The sequence below is a fragment of the Porites lutea genome, chromosome 11 (genome assembly GCF_958299795.1).
Source record: "Porites lutea chromosome 11, jaPorLute2.1, whole genome shotgun sequence".
Lineage (NCBI taxonomy): Eukaryota > Metazoa > Cnidaria > Anthozoa > Scleractinia > Poritidae > Porites > Porites lutea.
This window is the reverse complement of record NC_133211.1, coordinates 5,696,059-5,712,349: the sequence shown is the minus strand read 5'-3', so window position 1 is coordinate 5,712,349 and position 16,291 is coordinate 5,696,059. Positions and strand designations below refer to the sequence as shown.

The following is a 16,291-nucleotide window of genomic DNA, read 5'->3' as shown; positions in this document are numbered from 1 at the left end:
CTCATGCCAACCTAGTTAATGCTCAAACTTGGGAGGTTACCCCCCCTAAAAAATCCAGACGAGCCACCTTAAGTCCCCTTACATGTATCAAAATCTTCAGTTATTATTGTTTTTGTTGTTGTTGTTGTTGTCAGTGTCATTATTATTAAACCATAAACATCCTACTATAATTATTGTACTCCTGTTCCAGCACAGTGTTTTATTGGGATAAAATGTTTTGTTTTTCACTTCTATTCTAAATATTGAGGATGGTGGTGATTTTATCTTTTTATTTACATATCTACAGATTTTATATGGGACGTAACCCTTCATACCTTGTAACTGATCTGGATCTCCTTAAACAGATTCTGGTCAAAGAATTCAGCAAATTTACCAACAGACCATTGGCAGTAAGTGGGTTTTACTTTCCTCTTATCTAGTGAATCAACATTTTGTAGGGGATCCATGTTTGAGAAGGATATAGAAGATACGAGGAGATATGAGGTGCTGACTGTGTTCATCTGTTACCTTTATAATCTACTGAAGCCTCTTTACTATGTTTCTTTTTAATTTCGGAGCCTTGTATTTCAATATTAGTCTAAACTTTGGTACCGTCAAGAAAGCTACTGACATATAATGTTAGTATCTTTTTTACAAAATTCAGATCAGATACTTTAGGTATAACAGCTAGGTAATTTAGGATTTAAATTAATGCTTACTTTAGGGTGTTGAGTTGAGAATTAATTTTGAGTGTCATAATTTGTTCTTGCAATTATTTATTTATTATTTTATATATTTATCTATTGCAGAGTGTTGTCAGTTCATCTGTTGTTTTATCTAAAGGACTGTTGCGGGTGCAGGATGAAGACTGGAAGAGAATCCGTCATACGATAACTCCAACATTCAGTGCACTTAAACTGAAGCAGGTTCGCTTAAGTTGAGATTGCTCCCTAGAATGCCTGGGTGAAAGTTCTAGAATTTGGAGGCATTGTTCAGTGAATTGGGAATTGAAATATATGTACATGTATATGTAATTAAATGTGGGAAAATTTAGTCTAGGCTAGGTTAAACACGAGACTATGCTGGCCAGCGTTCTCCAACACCAATCATATGTGGGGCGGTCTTAGCGTTAAGCTGGGCCTTAGAGATTTTTCAGCACTATTGCAGAAGTCAATCATTTTGCTCACGTTGCTTTTGCGTGCAGTAGTTCTAGTTAATTTTTGCCCCCAACCCTCGCTTCTCTCTGAATGCTTTTCTTGGTAAGTATATGCGCCTTTTTCCAGTGAGGTTCTCAGTGTGACGGTGCCTGATGAGTGCCGCTCACATGGTTGTCATGGTTACCTTCTAGGCTCACTTGCAGCCCCCTTCTGTTTCACCAGGCACCTTCCCCACACTCATCTATTGTTGATGGGTTTAATAGGCTGGAAAATAGGAGTTGCAGCCGTTGTTCTAGTTAAGCACCCTTTTTAAAACTGCTACACCACAACTTACACTTCATTTGCTTGCTCAGTAGTTAAGAGCTGTGATAAATTAGGATAGTAATAAAAAAAAAATTAATGTGAGTGCTTGAGGACATACATGTACACCTCTGAAGGGTCTTAGTAATATCCTTCATACTATCTCTTTGGCTATTACTTTTTCTATCAGGTTACACCATTAGTGCACCACTCATGTGAAACCTTATGCAAAAAGCTTGAGCAAATCGCCAAGTCGGGCACCAAAGTTAATATGTGGAGGTGAGGACGGAATTATTGTGTACTTGATATTGTAGCTTTACTAGCAGTCAGACATTGGCTGAAGTAATCGCGAGTTAAGACAGCCATAGGGTATGTAAAGTGCACAAAATTTTACAGATAGCTTTTTGGCTTATAAGGGTGACGCTGCTTGCTTGACTCTACCTTTCGCTTTCTCTCCTCCCGACATCCTCTTCCTGCTATGCAAGGCTTGAAAGATCTTGTCCGCCTGCAGAAGACACATATAGAAGTTGTCATAACTGGTACAAGGGATCCACAAGGGTAGTTAGAGGTAGTTGAGTTGAGACTGTTTTAATCCTAGCCTGATTGTAATCATTCATGGTCTTTATATAGCCAAGGCTGTCAAAAAGGTTTTTAAGTAGCAGGCTGATAATGAATAGTAGGTGGCTCTGGAACTCGCACCAAAGGCGCAAGTTCTTAAGGGCCAAGGCATCTGTGGACATTTTGAAATCAGAGTCCCGGTAATGGCATTTCCAGGAGTTTGTAAGAGGTATTTGCCACTGCAGATGCCATGTTGTTTTGTCAGAATACACTTAAGACTGGGAACAATGCCGTCAAAATGTCCCTGGCATTCCAAGACATCACACAGTTCGAACGTTTCACAGGTCTAAACCTGTTAGAATATGCATTCAGTGTCATTACTCCTGGGAAACAGATGCTTTACAATTTTATTCAATGGTGCTTAATTATTTTTTGTTAGCAATCATGGTAGAAGAAGATGAAAGTAGCCGGCTAAGGATGGCTAACTAGCCAGTGGTTTTGGCCGGCTACTGGCCCTTATTGACAGCCCTGTATAGCTGTTAAAATAATATTACATTAGCTGGGCAAAACATCTTGTCTCCATTTGGCTTTAACCGTGATTTTATGTTTTAAACCCTACATGCTTGTATATATACTTTAATATCTTCACTTTTCTCAAAAATTAGTTTAGTCATATTTCCTCTTTTAATATTGCAATGGAACCCTGCCTTACGGCCACCTTGGTAATACGGTCACCTCATTATGACGGCCTTTTTTTTTGGCTGCTCGGTTAAGGCCATACGTTTTCTTGTAAAAAAACCCCATTAATACACCGTATTCACAAATGGCGGATACGCGGGAAAAAACTGGTGCCTAGTCATGAAAGCGAGGCGTTGGAGGATAAACAAAAATTGCAAATGAAGACTTTCAGTGAACTTGCAGAGTATTAAGCGCGGATTCCACCTAAAAAAACTTTGTACGGACTTCTTTTTAAATACAATTACGTGGGATGTCTTCTGCCTTGAATGTTTAGTAGTGATTTTCTGTTTGCAATCGAAAGGGACGCGTATATCTTCAAGGAAACAGGATGATTTTGTTGGTTTCCGAAGCATCAGAAGCTCGACAAGTGGGCTATGGCTGGAGAAAAGCGGCAAAATGTTGGCCCAAACTTTACATTGAGACCGAGTACGAAAGCCAGATCACTGCAATTCTGTTAAACGGAAATAAAAACAGATATTGGTGGCGAGAAAAGGAGAAATAAGCGACGGATATATGGCCTACTTGTTAACGGAAGAGACCTCCGCCATTACACAAAACAGGTCAAGTCAAGAGCGGATGCAAGATTCATTCACAAGGCTCATTTATTCATGTCAGTGTCATTTTATACATATCTATGTATATACGTATTTCTGCATTTACAACTTCCTTTGGATCATATTAATTCCGTCGCTTTGGAGTGAATTGTTACTGAGGTACGTTGGCAGCGCTTAGTAAAAATCTCATGATTTCTTTGTCATTGCGAAATAATTAAAAATAATTTTATTAAAATTAGAAGCTGTACTGTGTGAATCTTATTGCTTGCTATTTGCCTGGTCTCCTTTAGGGAATTATCTCAGAGAGCTCTTGGTAAAAAAGTAGTATAAAGCTTACATTTTACTAGGTTAAACTTTTAAGGCAATGTTTGTGTCAGGAACGAACATGGCAAGCTTCTGTTTCGAATAATTAAATTCGAGTCTGGATCCGTTTAAGAAGACCATCATTTTATTTATTTATGTATTCTTCAACTTAAAAATATTGTGAAACATTAAGTTAAAACTCTTTACAGCCAAAGATAAGAAATACGAAATTACTCGCTGAAATGATATGTGGCCGGCTTACCGAGTCTGCCGAGTAACATGTTGGAATTTTGAGCGTACTCCACTAGATCGCTCCTGCATTTATACTAAAAAAATAGTCCTAATTGATGTCCTTCATCGATAAAGACCAGAGAATAACGTCCTGGCAAACAAAAACCAAACATAACTTCATCGAAACCTCAGTCACCCCTTCTTTCCTGTCTTCCTTTTTTCCATCTCGACTTTAACTCACTGTGTTTCAGTTCAACGGCAGACGTCTCTTTCGTTAACAAAAAGGCCATATATCTGTCCCTTATTTCTTTTTTTCTTGCCACCAAGATTTGTTTATATTTCTGTTTCACCGAATTGTAGTGAGCTGGCTTTCGTACTCGGTTTCAATGTGAAGTTTGGACCAACATGTTTGCCTCTTTTCTCCGGCGATCGTCCACTTGTCGAGCTTCTGATGCTTCGGAAACCTACAAAATCATCCTGTTTCCTTGAAGATATACGCGTTGCTTTTGATTGCAAACAGCAAATCACTACTAAACATTAAAAGCAGAAGACATCCCACGTAATTGTATTTATAAAAGAAGTCCGTACAAAGTTATTTTAGGTGGAATCCGCGCTTACTACTCTGTAAGTTCCCTGAAAGTTTTCATTTGCAATTTTTGTTTATCCTCCAACGCCTCGCTTTCATGACTAGGCACCAGTTTTTTCCCGCATGTCCGCCATTTGTGAATACGGTGTATATGGCCAAATTTTTTTGGCCCATTGGTGACTGTATTAACGGGGTTCCACTGTATAGCATGATGGACTAAAAAATAGAAGATCTAGATTTTGATTTCTTCACTTGTCTTTATAAGGGTTTATGGCAAGTTTACCATGGAAGTGATATTGTCAACAGCATTTGGTGTCCAAGCTGATGTACAAACTGATCAAGATGAACCATACACTCCAAATGCAGCACTGCTGTTCAGACAGCCCCCACTTTCGTTTGGTTTGAGTAAGTACAAGTAAATTTATCATGGCACTTTATTTTGGGGAGAAAAGTTTTGCACAGTTTTTCGCTGTTTCCTTGATATCATTTTCAAGGTCATAATTTTAGTCATTTAAATGTTTAAGAGTAAACAAACATACATTATAACTTCAAGTTTTCTTTGTTCCTAAATTCAGCGTTTTACATTTTTTTATTCCTTTCCCTCCATATTTGCAGTGATATTCCCCTTTTTAAGGCCAGTGTACCAGATTTTTCGCTCACTGTTGTCTGGGTTTGGCACAACAGAAGAAGGAAAGGCATCGCAGTTTTTAATCAATACAGCAAAAACGGTGTTGGAGTTAAGGAAGCAAACTGGCAAATCACAGGTAATTGACCTTCAATAATGTTTGTCCTCTTGTAATTCACAGTGCTTCATTTCTGGTGGTAGCCTTTTTCTTCTTGAGGTTGGTGAGGTTGGGGTGGAAATGACTAAAATGGAAAATTAAAAAAGTAAGGAGCCTATCCTTACTACAGAGAACTTCTAATACATCACAATACAATACAATACCCTTTATTTAACGTGTTGTTAGCTACTTTACAGACATGCCACAAAAATAAATAAATAAACTAGAAATAATAATAGAAAGAGAAGGTAGTTGTTTAGTTATTTTAGCAACGTCTCGTATGTGGTTAACTTGTCACGGGTCACAAAGCGAAGGGCTCGTTCATTGATTTTTTCAAGTTTGCCGGAACCTCTTTTACCACAGTGATGCCATGACTCTGAGCAGTAATTGAAATGCGGTGCGATGAAAGCACGATATATATATCTATCCTCGATTCAAAAGGCAATATTTTCTTCAGACGATGGAGAACAGCAACCTGTTGACTAACTTTACGACAGATTTTACTAATCTGTCTCTCAAACTTAAGCTTGTTATCGAGAGTGACGCCTAGGAGTTCCATTTCGTCTTGAATAGGGATAACGGTTCCTTCACAGGTCAACACAGGATTTCTCGCGACTCTTCCAAAAGTAATTGCTTGATATGTTTAATGATTTCTTTTCATTTGATTGAATTCATACCACTCATCAACCTTTTTCAGATCAGCATTTATGGCATGTTCAACCTGGTCGATATCTTCCACAGACTTAAACAATGGAGTGTCATCGGCATACTTGAATAATGTGCATTCATCTGTAGCATAAGAGATTGATAACTTTTGAGTCTCCACCGTAATCTTCAAGCTTTTTGACAATAACATCATGGGGAAGGGTGTCAAATGCTTTTGACTGGTCCATAGACACCAGACTAATAACTTCGTGATTATCTAATTCTTTCTTGAATTGTTCAGTTAGACTAAGGATAGCTGCGTCGCACCCATGATAATCTCTATTTGCAAAGACATTATTATGATAAACATCTTTAAAGTGTGAAGCAAGTCTTGAGTGAACGAGTTTTTCAAAAACTTTGGATAAGACTGGCAGGATTGTTACAGGGCGATTAAAGTTTGTCTTTGTTAGCGTACAGTCTTTCTTGTGGACCACGACAATTTCACCTAGTTTCGAACTTGGAGGCACTTTTCCCCCTTTCAAATAGAAAATTCACTAAACAGCTGAAAGGCTGACACAGAATTTCAGCGGATTCTTTGACGGCTTGGCCTGGAATTTGATCATGTTCAGTAGCTTTGTTTGTCTTAAGATTCTTCATAATTCTCTTCATTTCAAAGGAACATACATAGATTTCAAGGGTGGATTGCCAGGGTTGAATCTAGGCTTTTGATTTGTTGTTGGAGTGAGGAAGGGGGCTCAACTCATGTTCAAACCAGAAGTATTTTTCAGGAATGGGGAAGGTTGTCTGGGGTAAGAACTATGTGTAGGATCTCAGTTGTTCTCATTCGAGTGCAATGGTTGCTTTCTGTCATAATCTTTACTTAAAACTGTTGTCAAACCTTCTTAATACGGACACCAGAGGGACAGAACGAAGTGTGCACATTACAAAAGTGTCCAATTTAGTGAGGCAAGAATTGTACTTCGCTTAAAGCCTGTGCTCTCGGCAAAACTGAAAGAACCCAGTCCTCTGAACATGTGAAATCCAGGGTGCCCAGCATAAGAATTCTTTGAAAAATCGTACATTTTCTTTTCATCCGGGCAAAAAAGGTATGGTCGGGGGGTCACCAGGGACTGCTAGAGCACATACTTGCCTTTGCAGGTATGGTATCTTTTGGACTTGGTAAAACTGTCTATAATAAAGTGGTTTCTGTATTGTGAAGGTGTCTATAAGGACAGGAAGGTTAGTACTGAACTGTATGTTAATTAATTTTGCAGAGAAAAGATCTGTTGGAGCTGATGCTCCAAGCAGAAATCACAGACAGTGAAGGTAAACAAGTGAGCAAGCTTAGTGAGGATGAAGTTCTGGCCCAGAGTTATACATTCATTTTGGCAGGATATGAAACAACCAGCAATACTTTGTCATATGTAACACACTGTTTGGCATTGAATCCTGAAGTGCAAGAAAAACTCATCAAGGAAATTGATGATGCTGTTGGTGACAATGTAAGTACAAAGTCAGAAGGCAAGGTGATTTAGTTGATTAAATGATGTCAATGGTCATAGATTTGCAAGGATGGTAACCATGATTTTTTAATAAGTTAAGAAAATTTAAACAGCCCTCAGATTACATTCTTGATGCTCTTGCTCAAAAGTGGTGCCTGCATGGGTTAATGTCAGCCGGGTGCATAGAAAATTATTTTAATAGTAAATTGTGTGACATTTCCTCTTGTGCGTTGCAACAAGGCTCTTTAAAGACAAAAAGTAATAAATTAGGAAATTATTATACAGTCAAACCTCAATTATCCTGACCTCTATTATCCAGACTAGTTGCCCTGTATGGTCCTGTTTTTTCTAATGAATATTAATAATATGTGACGGCTTCAAAAAATGAAAGGATTAAAAGTTCATTTATCCTTCCAAACATGTTTATTCCTTATTTTTACATTATTGTCTTAGTAATATTCATATTTTCGATTATCCGGACTATTTGCTTAAGTCCCAACGAGTCCAGATAATCGAGACAATGGTGACATTGACAATGCTGTTTGCAGAAAGAAAATGATGATAATGGACTAGATTACTATAAGAGTGTTCTTATCAGAAGGATATGTTCCCCTTTTATTCAAGCATCCAATTTTCTGTTGTGCCCTGAGCTGGCTTGTCAGGACCACGTTACATGTACTTCTCTTGAAATACCACTTTTAATTTAGGTTGAAGATTATTGTTAATGATTGCATGACTTCTTGACAGGAAACCCCTGACTATGATGTAGTGCAGAATTTGGAATATCTGGACATGGTGATTTGTGAAGGATTGCGTCTTTACCCCCCTGCCACCAGGTACAGTATACGGTAAAACCCCGCGACTAAGAGCCTGGATTTTTCGAAGTTAGCCTAAACAGGTTCTTATATAAATGGTATTAGTTAGCACACGTTTAGGCTATGTAGGCTCTTAAATCTAGGTTCTTAATTTCCAAGAAAAAAATTCAATATGGCTAAGAGTATTTGGTGGTTCAGTTGAAATATCTTATATTTGTCTAAGTGTGCTGCGGTTTTTTATAGATTTTAGAAAATAAGAACCTGTTTCAAATTTTAGGCTAAACAGGTTCTTAAATAGAGGGGGCTTAATTGGCAAATTTTAGCGCAACAGGTTCTTAAAATCCAGGGCCCAGTTGTTCAAAGGCCGATTAGCACTTAACACGGGGTTAGATTTAACCCTGGTTTCTTTTTCTTGTGTTCAAAAGCATTTTCGTGGATTTAATTTCTCTGTTATTTTTTAGAGCTTCCAATCATCAACTTGTAGACAAAAAGAATTAAAAGTGAAATGCTTTTTAAGCATTCAAATCTGAATTAAAATCTCGCACTAACCCTGGCTTATCTTAACCCAGCTTTGAACAACTGGGCTCAGGTTCTTAGTCGCGGAGTTTTACTGTACCTTAAAGGGGCTAGGTTATGCTATTTGCAATTTTTTTAAAAAAGCTGAAACTTTTTTTTGCATCAATTGAATTCAAAAAGTAATAGTCCAGTTTTGTTATTTAAGACTATATTTAGTCATTGAAACCATTTCCTGTCATCTATGGCAAGGATGGATAACCTACTCCCAGAAAACATTCAGAACTTAAACAATATCTCAAGTTTTAAAAGGAAAGTGGCCGCACACTTTCTTGCAAACTCTTCTTAGATTGAATCAAATTTTTATGACTGTACATAAACTCATGTAAATATTTCTTGTTGTAACAGGTGTAAATATTTTTGCCCCATTGTAATTTTATTTTTGTATATTATGACAGAATAGCCCGGTATAGAGGACTTGTAATAAAGTGTATCTATGTATGTATAAGGATATGGATTGAAACTTGAAAAAGTTGGGCCAACTTTTAAGTTTTAATGCCATGCCTGCCAAAAAAGTTAATCACCAAAAAAGTTATTATGGTTTGTGCTCTCTTGACAGTAAAGTGTATATCTGCTGTATTTGAAGATGGCACATTCAAAGGAATTGCTAACGCATTAACTTCCCTCTACTAATAGTTCTATTAATGGTTTATTAAAAGCACTGTAGAACATCCTCCTGTTGTAGGTCTCTCCATGTAGAAATCCCCTCTGAAAAAAATTAAAACCCTCAACAAAAACAATTCTTGAGGCTGTTGAACTTAACAGTGTGCAAAGAAAGTAATGTCCGAAAGTCCGTGCCTAGTGGATTTTGCTATCAGGCTAGTGAATTCTGTTTTCAACTTGACCAACGGGCAAGTGATGTTTTTTGAGCAATTAAAAAAACAGAAGAACTATGAAATCAATTCTGCTCGTCAAAAAGCTTTTGGGGCTAGTTGAAATGACGTCTGGGCTAGTAAGTGCTAGCTTCAGCTTGTTTGAATGGCAAGCTGTAAAAATGGTTTTCTTTGCACCCACCTTAATTTGTTCTTCTCTTTCCTTTATGGTTATTCAGGTTTGGCCGTTTATGCAATGAAAGCTGCACATTAAATGGTGTGAAATTTGTGAAGGGTACAATAGCAGTTGTCCCTGTGTATCATCTCCATCGAGACCCAGAGTATTGGCCTGATCCTGAGAAGTTTGATCCAGAAAGGTAAGAAACATGCAACACAGACAATTATTTGTTACAAAAAATATAGTCCGTCAACTCCCTCGGACACCATTGGACCACCTCTTTCCTTGCTGTCGAAATAATGCAACTTGACACTTGGCCATTACAAACACTTGTGATGTCAGATTGCTCAGTAGATAAGACTAAGTCTTGCTCTTTTGTTTACATTGTTGTTACGGTGTATTTTATACCCAGTGTATAGTAGCAACAAATTCACGCTCACCTTAGCAATGTATATTTTTGGCAGGTTTTCAAAAGAAGCAAAGCAGAAGCGCAACCCATACTGCTTTCTTCCATTTGGAACAGGACCCCGATCTTGTATTGGAATGCGATTTGCACTCATGGAAGCAAAAATGGCATTGGTGTACTTGCTTAAGAGGTTTAGGTTCCAGAAAAATGCAGACACTGAGGTATTAGTCATATTAGTACTATTAGAGGTGACTAGATACAGTTACAAGTTGTAGATTTTGAGAATGGCAGTACGATGTGCTAATAGAGCGATTTTCGTATGACCTTGAAAAATGGTTTCGGTAAGTGTTCGTTATTTGTTTTAGCATCAAATGGATGAAAAGATCAAAATATGGCCTCTTCGTTTTCCCGCCAGAGAGAACCCTAATATGGAGAAGGCATTGTTCGATTGGCAAGTCATGTTGCAGTATGATGTCAAAGCAAAGTACGGTTGATTTCTAGAAAGTTCTCGGGAATACACCCATTTGTATCTGTTCGATAAACCAATCAAATCCCCCTATGTCCGTTTGTTTGTTGTTTCTGTTTTGTTTGCGCGTTTTCATTTCTAGGTCACATGAAAATCGCTCTAATCATTGCAGAATGTTAGGTCCATGTGTGAGTGAAACAGGGAGGATCAAAGTCCAGAAGGGAAACACTGTCCTACTAGTTCTTGGGTGAGGGAGGGGGGGGGGGGGCGCTATTTACAAAAATGACAGGGTTTTCTTGTATCTTTTCGGAAGGAGATATGTGTGTTTTGGTACCTACTAAAATGTGAATTAACCTCTAATGGTTGTCAGTACCTTTTCGTGCTTTGTGGCCCGTGGTACCTTTATACTTTTGCTCTTGAGTGACAAGAAAATCTAAGTTTTGCATAAAAATCATATGCTGGGAAACCTGGATCTCACAGGTTTAGAGCACTGGACTATCTACAATGAGCTCTTAGAGCGCGCACCCACTGATAATTGACTACAACTACCAGAATTCATTTCGTTTTTGCTTTCTTTTTTAAATTTGCTAATCCCACTGAGGTTTAAAGATCAACAGCCCTAGTTTGCACAAGAAAATAACAAACTGAAGAATTCTGGTAGTAAAATGACGTCATCATGCAATTGTGCTATAGAGCGTTTTCACTCACGTGACTAGCAGCTATGCAATTTATTGTGATAAAAGGTCGTTTCTGCATATGAAAAGTCAAACTCGCACAGGACTGGTTTGAGATACAACAATTTGGTGGAAGTGTCATCATGTGAAAAGGCTCTATAGGTACCTCTTACTGGAATACATAAATTTGAGCCATGCTAACATTACACACCTTTTAGGATTACCTTTTTCTTCTTATTGGGTCACTCACCCCCTACCTTGCGAGCAGAGGCCCTTCGATCTTGCTAGATAAGTCGGGAAGAGGAAGGTCTCTTCCTGTTCCCGACTTATCTAGGAAGATCGAAGGGCCTCAGCTCGCAGGGTACTCACCCCCAGGATTGTCTAACCTTTGACAAACGTCTGTGCTTCACTCCTGTATTATCTCCGATACAATTTAAATCCAAGTGTAAGACACATTTGTCAACCATATTGACGTCACTTTTGGAGGGTCACCTTCAAATGAAGTGAGGTCGAAACTGAATTAATGGTAGGACCACAGCCGGATCATCCGAACTGTTCGAGGCATGATGATGTCACTAATACAGTCATATTAGTCGGGGTGTCAGTTTCAAGCGACTCAAAACGCCACAAAATCACAGCAGACGACTCTAAAAACAAATTGTAAGTAATCTTTATTCATCTTTCGTACCTTACATTCATATTTGGGGTCGAAAGGTGCAAATTTCGGTGTTTTACGAAGCATTTCTCCTGATCACTTATATCAAGCCAAGAGCGCGCGTTACGAATACAGTAAATAATTATGTCAGATACGATGTCGCGCGTGACATCACGACCCCTCGAACAGTTCGGATGGTCAGCCTGTGCATCTGGTAGTGGTAGGACATGCTACACACACTCCGACAGCCTTAATTATTTTAGAAGTTAAATTCAATAATAAAATGAAACAGGATAAGCTTTCTATTTGTTTGGTTAACGCAATTTTTTTTTATATCTCAGGTTCCCCTTCAACTAGAGGCAACAGTAACAATGGCCCCCAAAAATGGAATTTACGTGAAGATTGTTCCAAGGGCATAAACTACAAGGAATATTAAAGAATGACTCATTTTTTAAAAAAATGACCAGCAAAATCACTTAGCACCCCGCTCCTCTGCTATGGGACGCGTCAACCTCGTTCCCAGGTTCTCTTTCCTACCCGTCTCTCTCTGTCGCTCCGTAGAGACGGATAGGACACAACCCTGGGAACGAGGTTGGGAACGCGTCTGGTAAACCAGGAACCGGAATTCGGAATTCTTTCGCAAACCTACAGCCTTGGACAGAATAAAAATTAATGGAACAGTAAACCCCCATCCCCCCTTAAATCATGGACTGATGAAGCCGCGCGAAAGCCAAAACGCGCCGTTTTCCCATCCTTGATTTGGTGGGAGGGGGAGGGGGGAGTATAAATTTTCCATCTATTTTGTCCAAGATTTCATGAGAGGTGTCAACGTCACGAAATAGTGGTCACTCTTAATTAGAGAGTCGCAGTAGTAAAAATGACACCATTGTGCAAATGGCCTATTGTAGAACATTTCAGGTGGAGCCAACCTCGTCCCCAGGGCTCCCATTTTTTAAGGGAAAAGCCCTGGGGACGAGGTTGCGGGGGAGCCACCCACAATGTGAGAACAGTTACTGATCTGCTGGAAAGGTATATGAGTAGGAAAACAACCCAAAGAAAATGTAATGCGTTAAATAACGATTATCGGCAAGCTCGAGTAGCGCACATGAGGTCTTTTGCGCAGGTTCGAGTCTCGTTTCCAGCCAAACTATCTTTTTGTCGCTGCAATGGCCCACGCCCGATATATTAAAATTCAAACATGACTCCGAGGCTTTCTGGTCATTTTTCTATATTTGGTTTGGTTTTCTTTGTGTTCAAGTCTCTTCTGGGAATTGCAAGACAATGGAGTTGTGAGAAATTTGCAAGTTTGACCCTAAAGTCGGGGGCGTACTCTGGTTGGGTATGTGCCGCTAGCCTCTCAGAGCCCCTAGCCCATAATAGTCTATTCTGCGGCAAATTATAGACCCCATCTTAATCACTTTTGGGCAAATGTAATTTTCGCCATCCCAACTTAGTCATTTCTATTTATGTACGTACCTTATCAGTCCTTTAAATAGGTAATCCTAAAATAAATTGACCCATTTTTTTAATTTGAATGAAGAACACTTTATTTTCACCTACAGTACAAACATTCTGGTACTTAGGCTAACCGTAAATATGAAGAACTTTCTTAACCCAAAACTCCGAAAATGTCCGACCGTATTCTAGTAACTCTATTGAAATTGCAACCCCATTATAGTCAATCCAGTCGTGAAAATGCGACCCCATCCAGCGGCACATCCCCATTAGCCTCTTATAAGGAAGTACGGCCCAAAAGCCTCGGAGTCATGTTAGAATTTTAATACATCGACAAGGGCTATCATTCCCGCAATTTCTATGAATGTTTTGTGGCGTTCTGCTTTCAGGTGTATTAAAATTATTACATTGAATCAGGCGTAAGGATGTCTTTTTTTCCTCTTCCATACAGCAGAACTCTCTCGGCTTGGTTAATCATGCATCCCGCACTTGATCTTACAGGCTATTCCATAAGTGAACTTTTTATTTATTTTATAAGTTAAATTAGCACAATTTCTCTAATTTGTATATGTTCACTGCTAAATGAAAAGGTTTGCTTTAAAAGCATTTAGCTTTGAAGCGCGCGTGCGAGTGCAGGTTTCTAGCAATGTATTAGTATAGCTCACATAACGCTGTGAGTAACGCCAGTTAGACTCGCACAAATGTAGTTTATAACTTTGATGATAGTTACCTTCTTTAAAATTTGAATAAATCACACAACTAGAAAGGCTTTTCGATTTTCTCATTGTTAGCCCTTTTGTAACGTCCTTTTACACCGTAATGACAGATTTCCCCACCCTTTCATATAATTCCAGTAGTGTAAACCCTACCATTTCATATAAGTTAAGCGAAAAAAATTTTCTGGGCGGAGCTTCCCCTTATTGACCACCAGCATGTCCATTTCGTCGGCTCGCAGACTACGGACATCTTTCAAATTAAACAATAGACCTTTTTACCGATACGGCGGCCGTATTGAATTAATTTGATTTAAGGAGTATTATAGGATGCCCAGGGGGCGTGAGCACATTTCGTTTGTATTTTCGAGCGCTTTTCGGGACATTTTTTCTTAAAGTTTTCTTAGAACTATTTATAGTTGTCACTAAATCTGCCCCCGACCTTTTAAAACCGGAATGAAGACTCCTTGTGGTTGTCCATGTATTTGCCATGAACCTTTGAAATGCAGTTTTCGTATTAGAGTTTCTGAGTGTAATTCTTTTGTTCTCTTTTGTGTTGTCTCAATTATTACACTTTGTTTCCTGGGTTAATGAAAATCCTCATACATGACATACCTAGGATGGACAATTGTTTTTTATACATCTCATAATGAATTCAACCAACACTGTAAATGTAATAGAACGTTAAACAGCAAAACCATCTTTAATGATCTATTCGTAACTAATGTGTGGAACGGATGCTTTGGCTTCGAGTGTGACATTCTTGAACGAAACGTCGAACGCAACTGATATAAATGATTTCGCAATAAAACATGGACCACTGTTTCAAGTTTCTCACCTTTGAGATATTTCCCAGTTCATTTTTTCTGGCATGTCCTTGTATCAAATAAAATAATCGGGATTTCGCCATAAACTAACCCTAAAAACACATGGACCACTGTTTATTAAACCCTGAATACCTTAATATAGAACAAAACCCGGTTATTTCACGTTAGCACCTTTCTTGTCTTTGACTGGGTTTTGAGAAATTTGAGCTATTCCTGATGTGGTTTGAATCGAGTTTGTCGATCCACGTTGACAAAACCAGTTCTGTCGATCCACGTTGCTGATTTGTGTCTGACAAATCAAGTTCTTTAATACCAAACGATTGCAGTACTGCTGAATAACTTTTTAACGCTATAGAAATATGTATCTCGCAATAACCTTCGCGAACCTCGGTTTGGTAACGGCACACAAGTTAAGCCCTGTCGGTCGGTGTTAAGAACTGGACGAGTGACCAACCGCGAATATCGTGTTAAAGGTCCATACGTTGTTCTTTCTTTTCTTCTTCTTCTTTTTTGCGTATTATGTAGTGTTATTGTTAACAGTGTATTGAAAAGCAGATTTAGCATTATTTCGCCGCCGCATTTATAAAAAGACAAAAACAAAGAACAAATATGGCCCGGTGCAGTTCGCCTGAAAATTATTATTATTCGGGCCGTAATACGGAGCTGAAACTTTGCAGACTTTGATCTATATATCTGCGGGGAAACCGGCAAACTAAGAAATCTGGGTTTTCGACAATGTAAAACGATCATAATTCCTTTGATTCCAATCTCCTGTTCCTCTGTCTGTTGTTGTCGGCGTTGCCTTCGCTGTGCTCACTGATGTTCCTTCTACTCCGCGGTTTCTTGTTGACGTCTTCTCCTTCGTTGTTCACGCTGAATTTGAAGTCGGCGTTCTCGCTCTAGAGGAGTTTCGGTGGAAAATCTTCCTGGGCGAGGATTAGGCAATTTGCACTAAGAGGTCATGTGACATCGTGTTTATGAAAATGAAAGTTATCTGATTTTGCCTTCGAAAAACGATTAGTGGGTCATATCTTAAACAAAATAATAGTAATTTGGTTTTTCAAACCCGCACCATTTTCTTAAAATGAGTAAGTTCGTAGCTCGTCACGTAACCAAAATGTGATTGTTAAAATTAAGTATTACATCTTCCAGAACACAAATTTTGCACTTAAAGTTCAAGGGAAATGTTGAAAAGATGATATGGTAACATTTACAGCACATCTGAACGTAACTATCAAATGTTTAACAAGATATAAGCAAAAAGTAGCTCTGGCCGCCATGTTGGAGGGCAAGAGTATGCCCTCAAACATGGCGGCCAATACAAATCATACTGTTTTGTTGAAAAATCAAAGTGCCATAAAATATCTCCCTCAAATGCGTTC

General features: G+C 38.7%; 1 protein-coding gene across 2 annotated transcripts in view; it reads left to right on the top strand.

Annotated features, from left to right (window-relative positions):
• The window catches only part of LOC140952038 (cytochrome P450 3A24-like), a 33,694-nt gene extending 19,595 nt beyond the window's left edge, over positions 1 to 14,099 (top strand). Inside the window, exons 4-13 of one of the 2 annotated variants that reach the window (XM_073401445.1) lie at positions 287 to 389; positions 789 to 905; positions 1,627 to 1,715; positions 4,672 to 4,811; positions 5,022 to 5,170; positions 7,108 to 7,335; positions 8,083 to 8,171; positions 9,775 to 9,912; positions 10,178 to 10,340; positions 12,256 to 14,099. In XM_073401445.1, coding sequence (XP_073257546.1) covers positions 287 to 389; positions 789 to 905; positions 1,627 to 1,715; positions 4,672 to 4,811; positions 5,022 to 5,170; positions 7,108 to 7,335; positions 8,083 to 8,171; positions 9,775 to 9,912; positions 10,178 to 10,340; positions 12,256 to 12,333 — 1,294 coding nt within the window. In that variant the 3' untranslated portion in view covers positions 12,334 to 14,099. The remainder of the gene's footprint in view (positions 1 to 286; positions 390 to 788; positions 906 to 1,626; positions 1,716 to 4,671; positions 4,812 to 5,021; positions 5,171 to 7,107; positions 7,336 to 8,082; positions 8,172 to 9,774; positions 9,913 to 10,177; positions 10,341 to 12,255) is intronic. The other variant, XM_073401446.1, reaches the window with a different exon arrangement.
• The last annotated feature ends 2,192 nt before the right edge of the window (positions 14,100 to 16,291 follow it).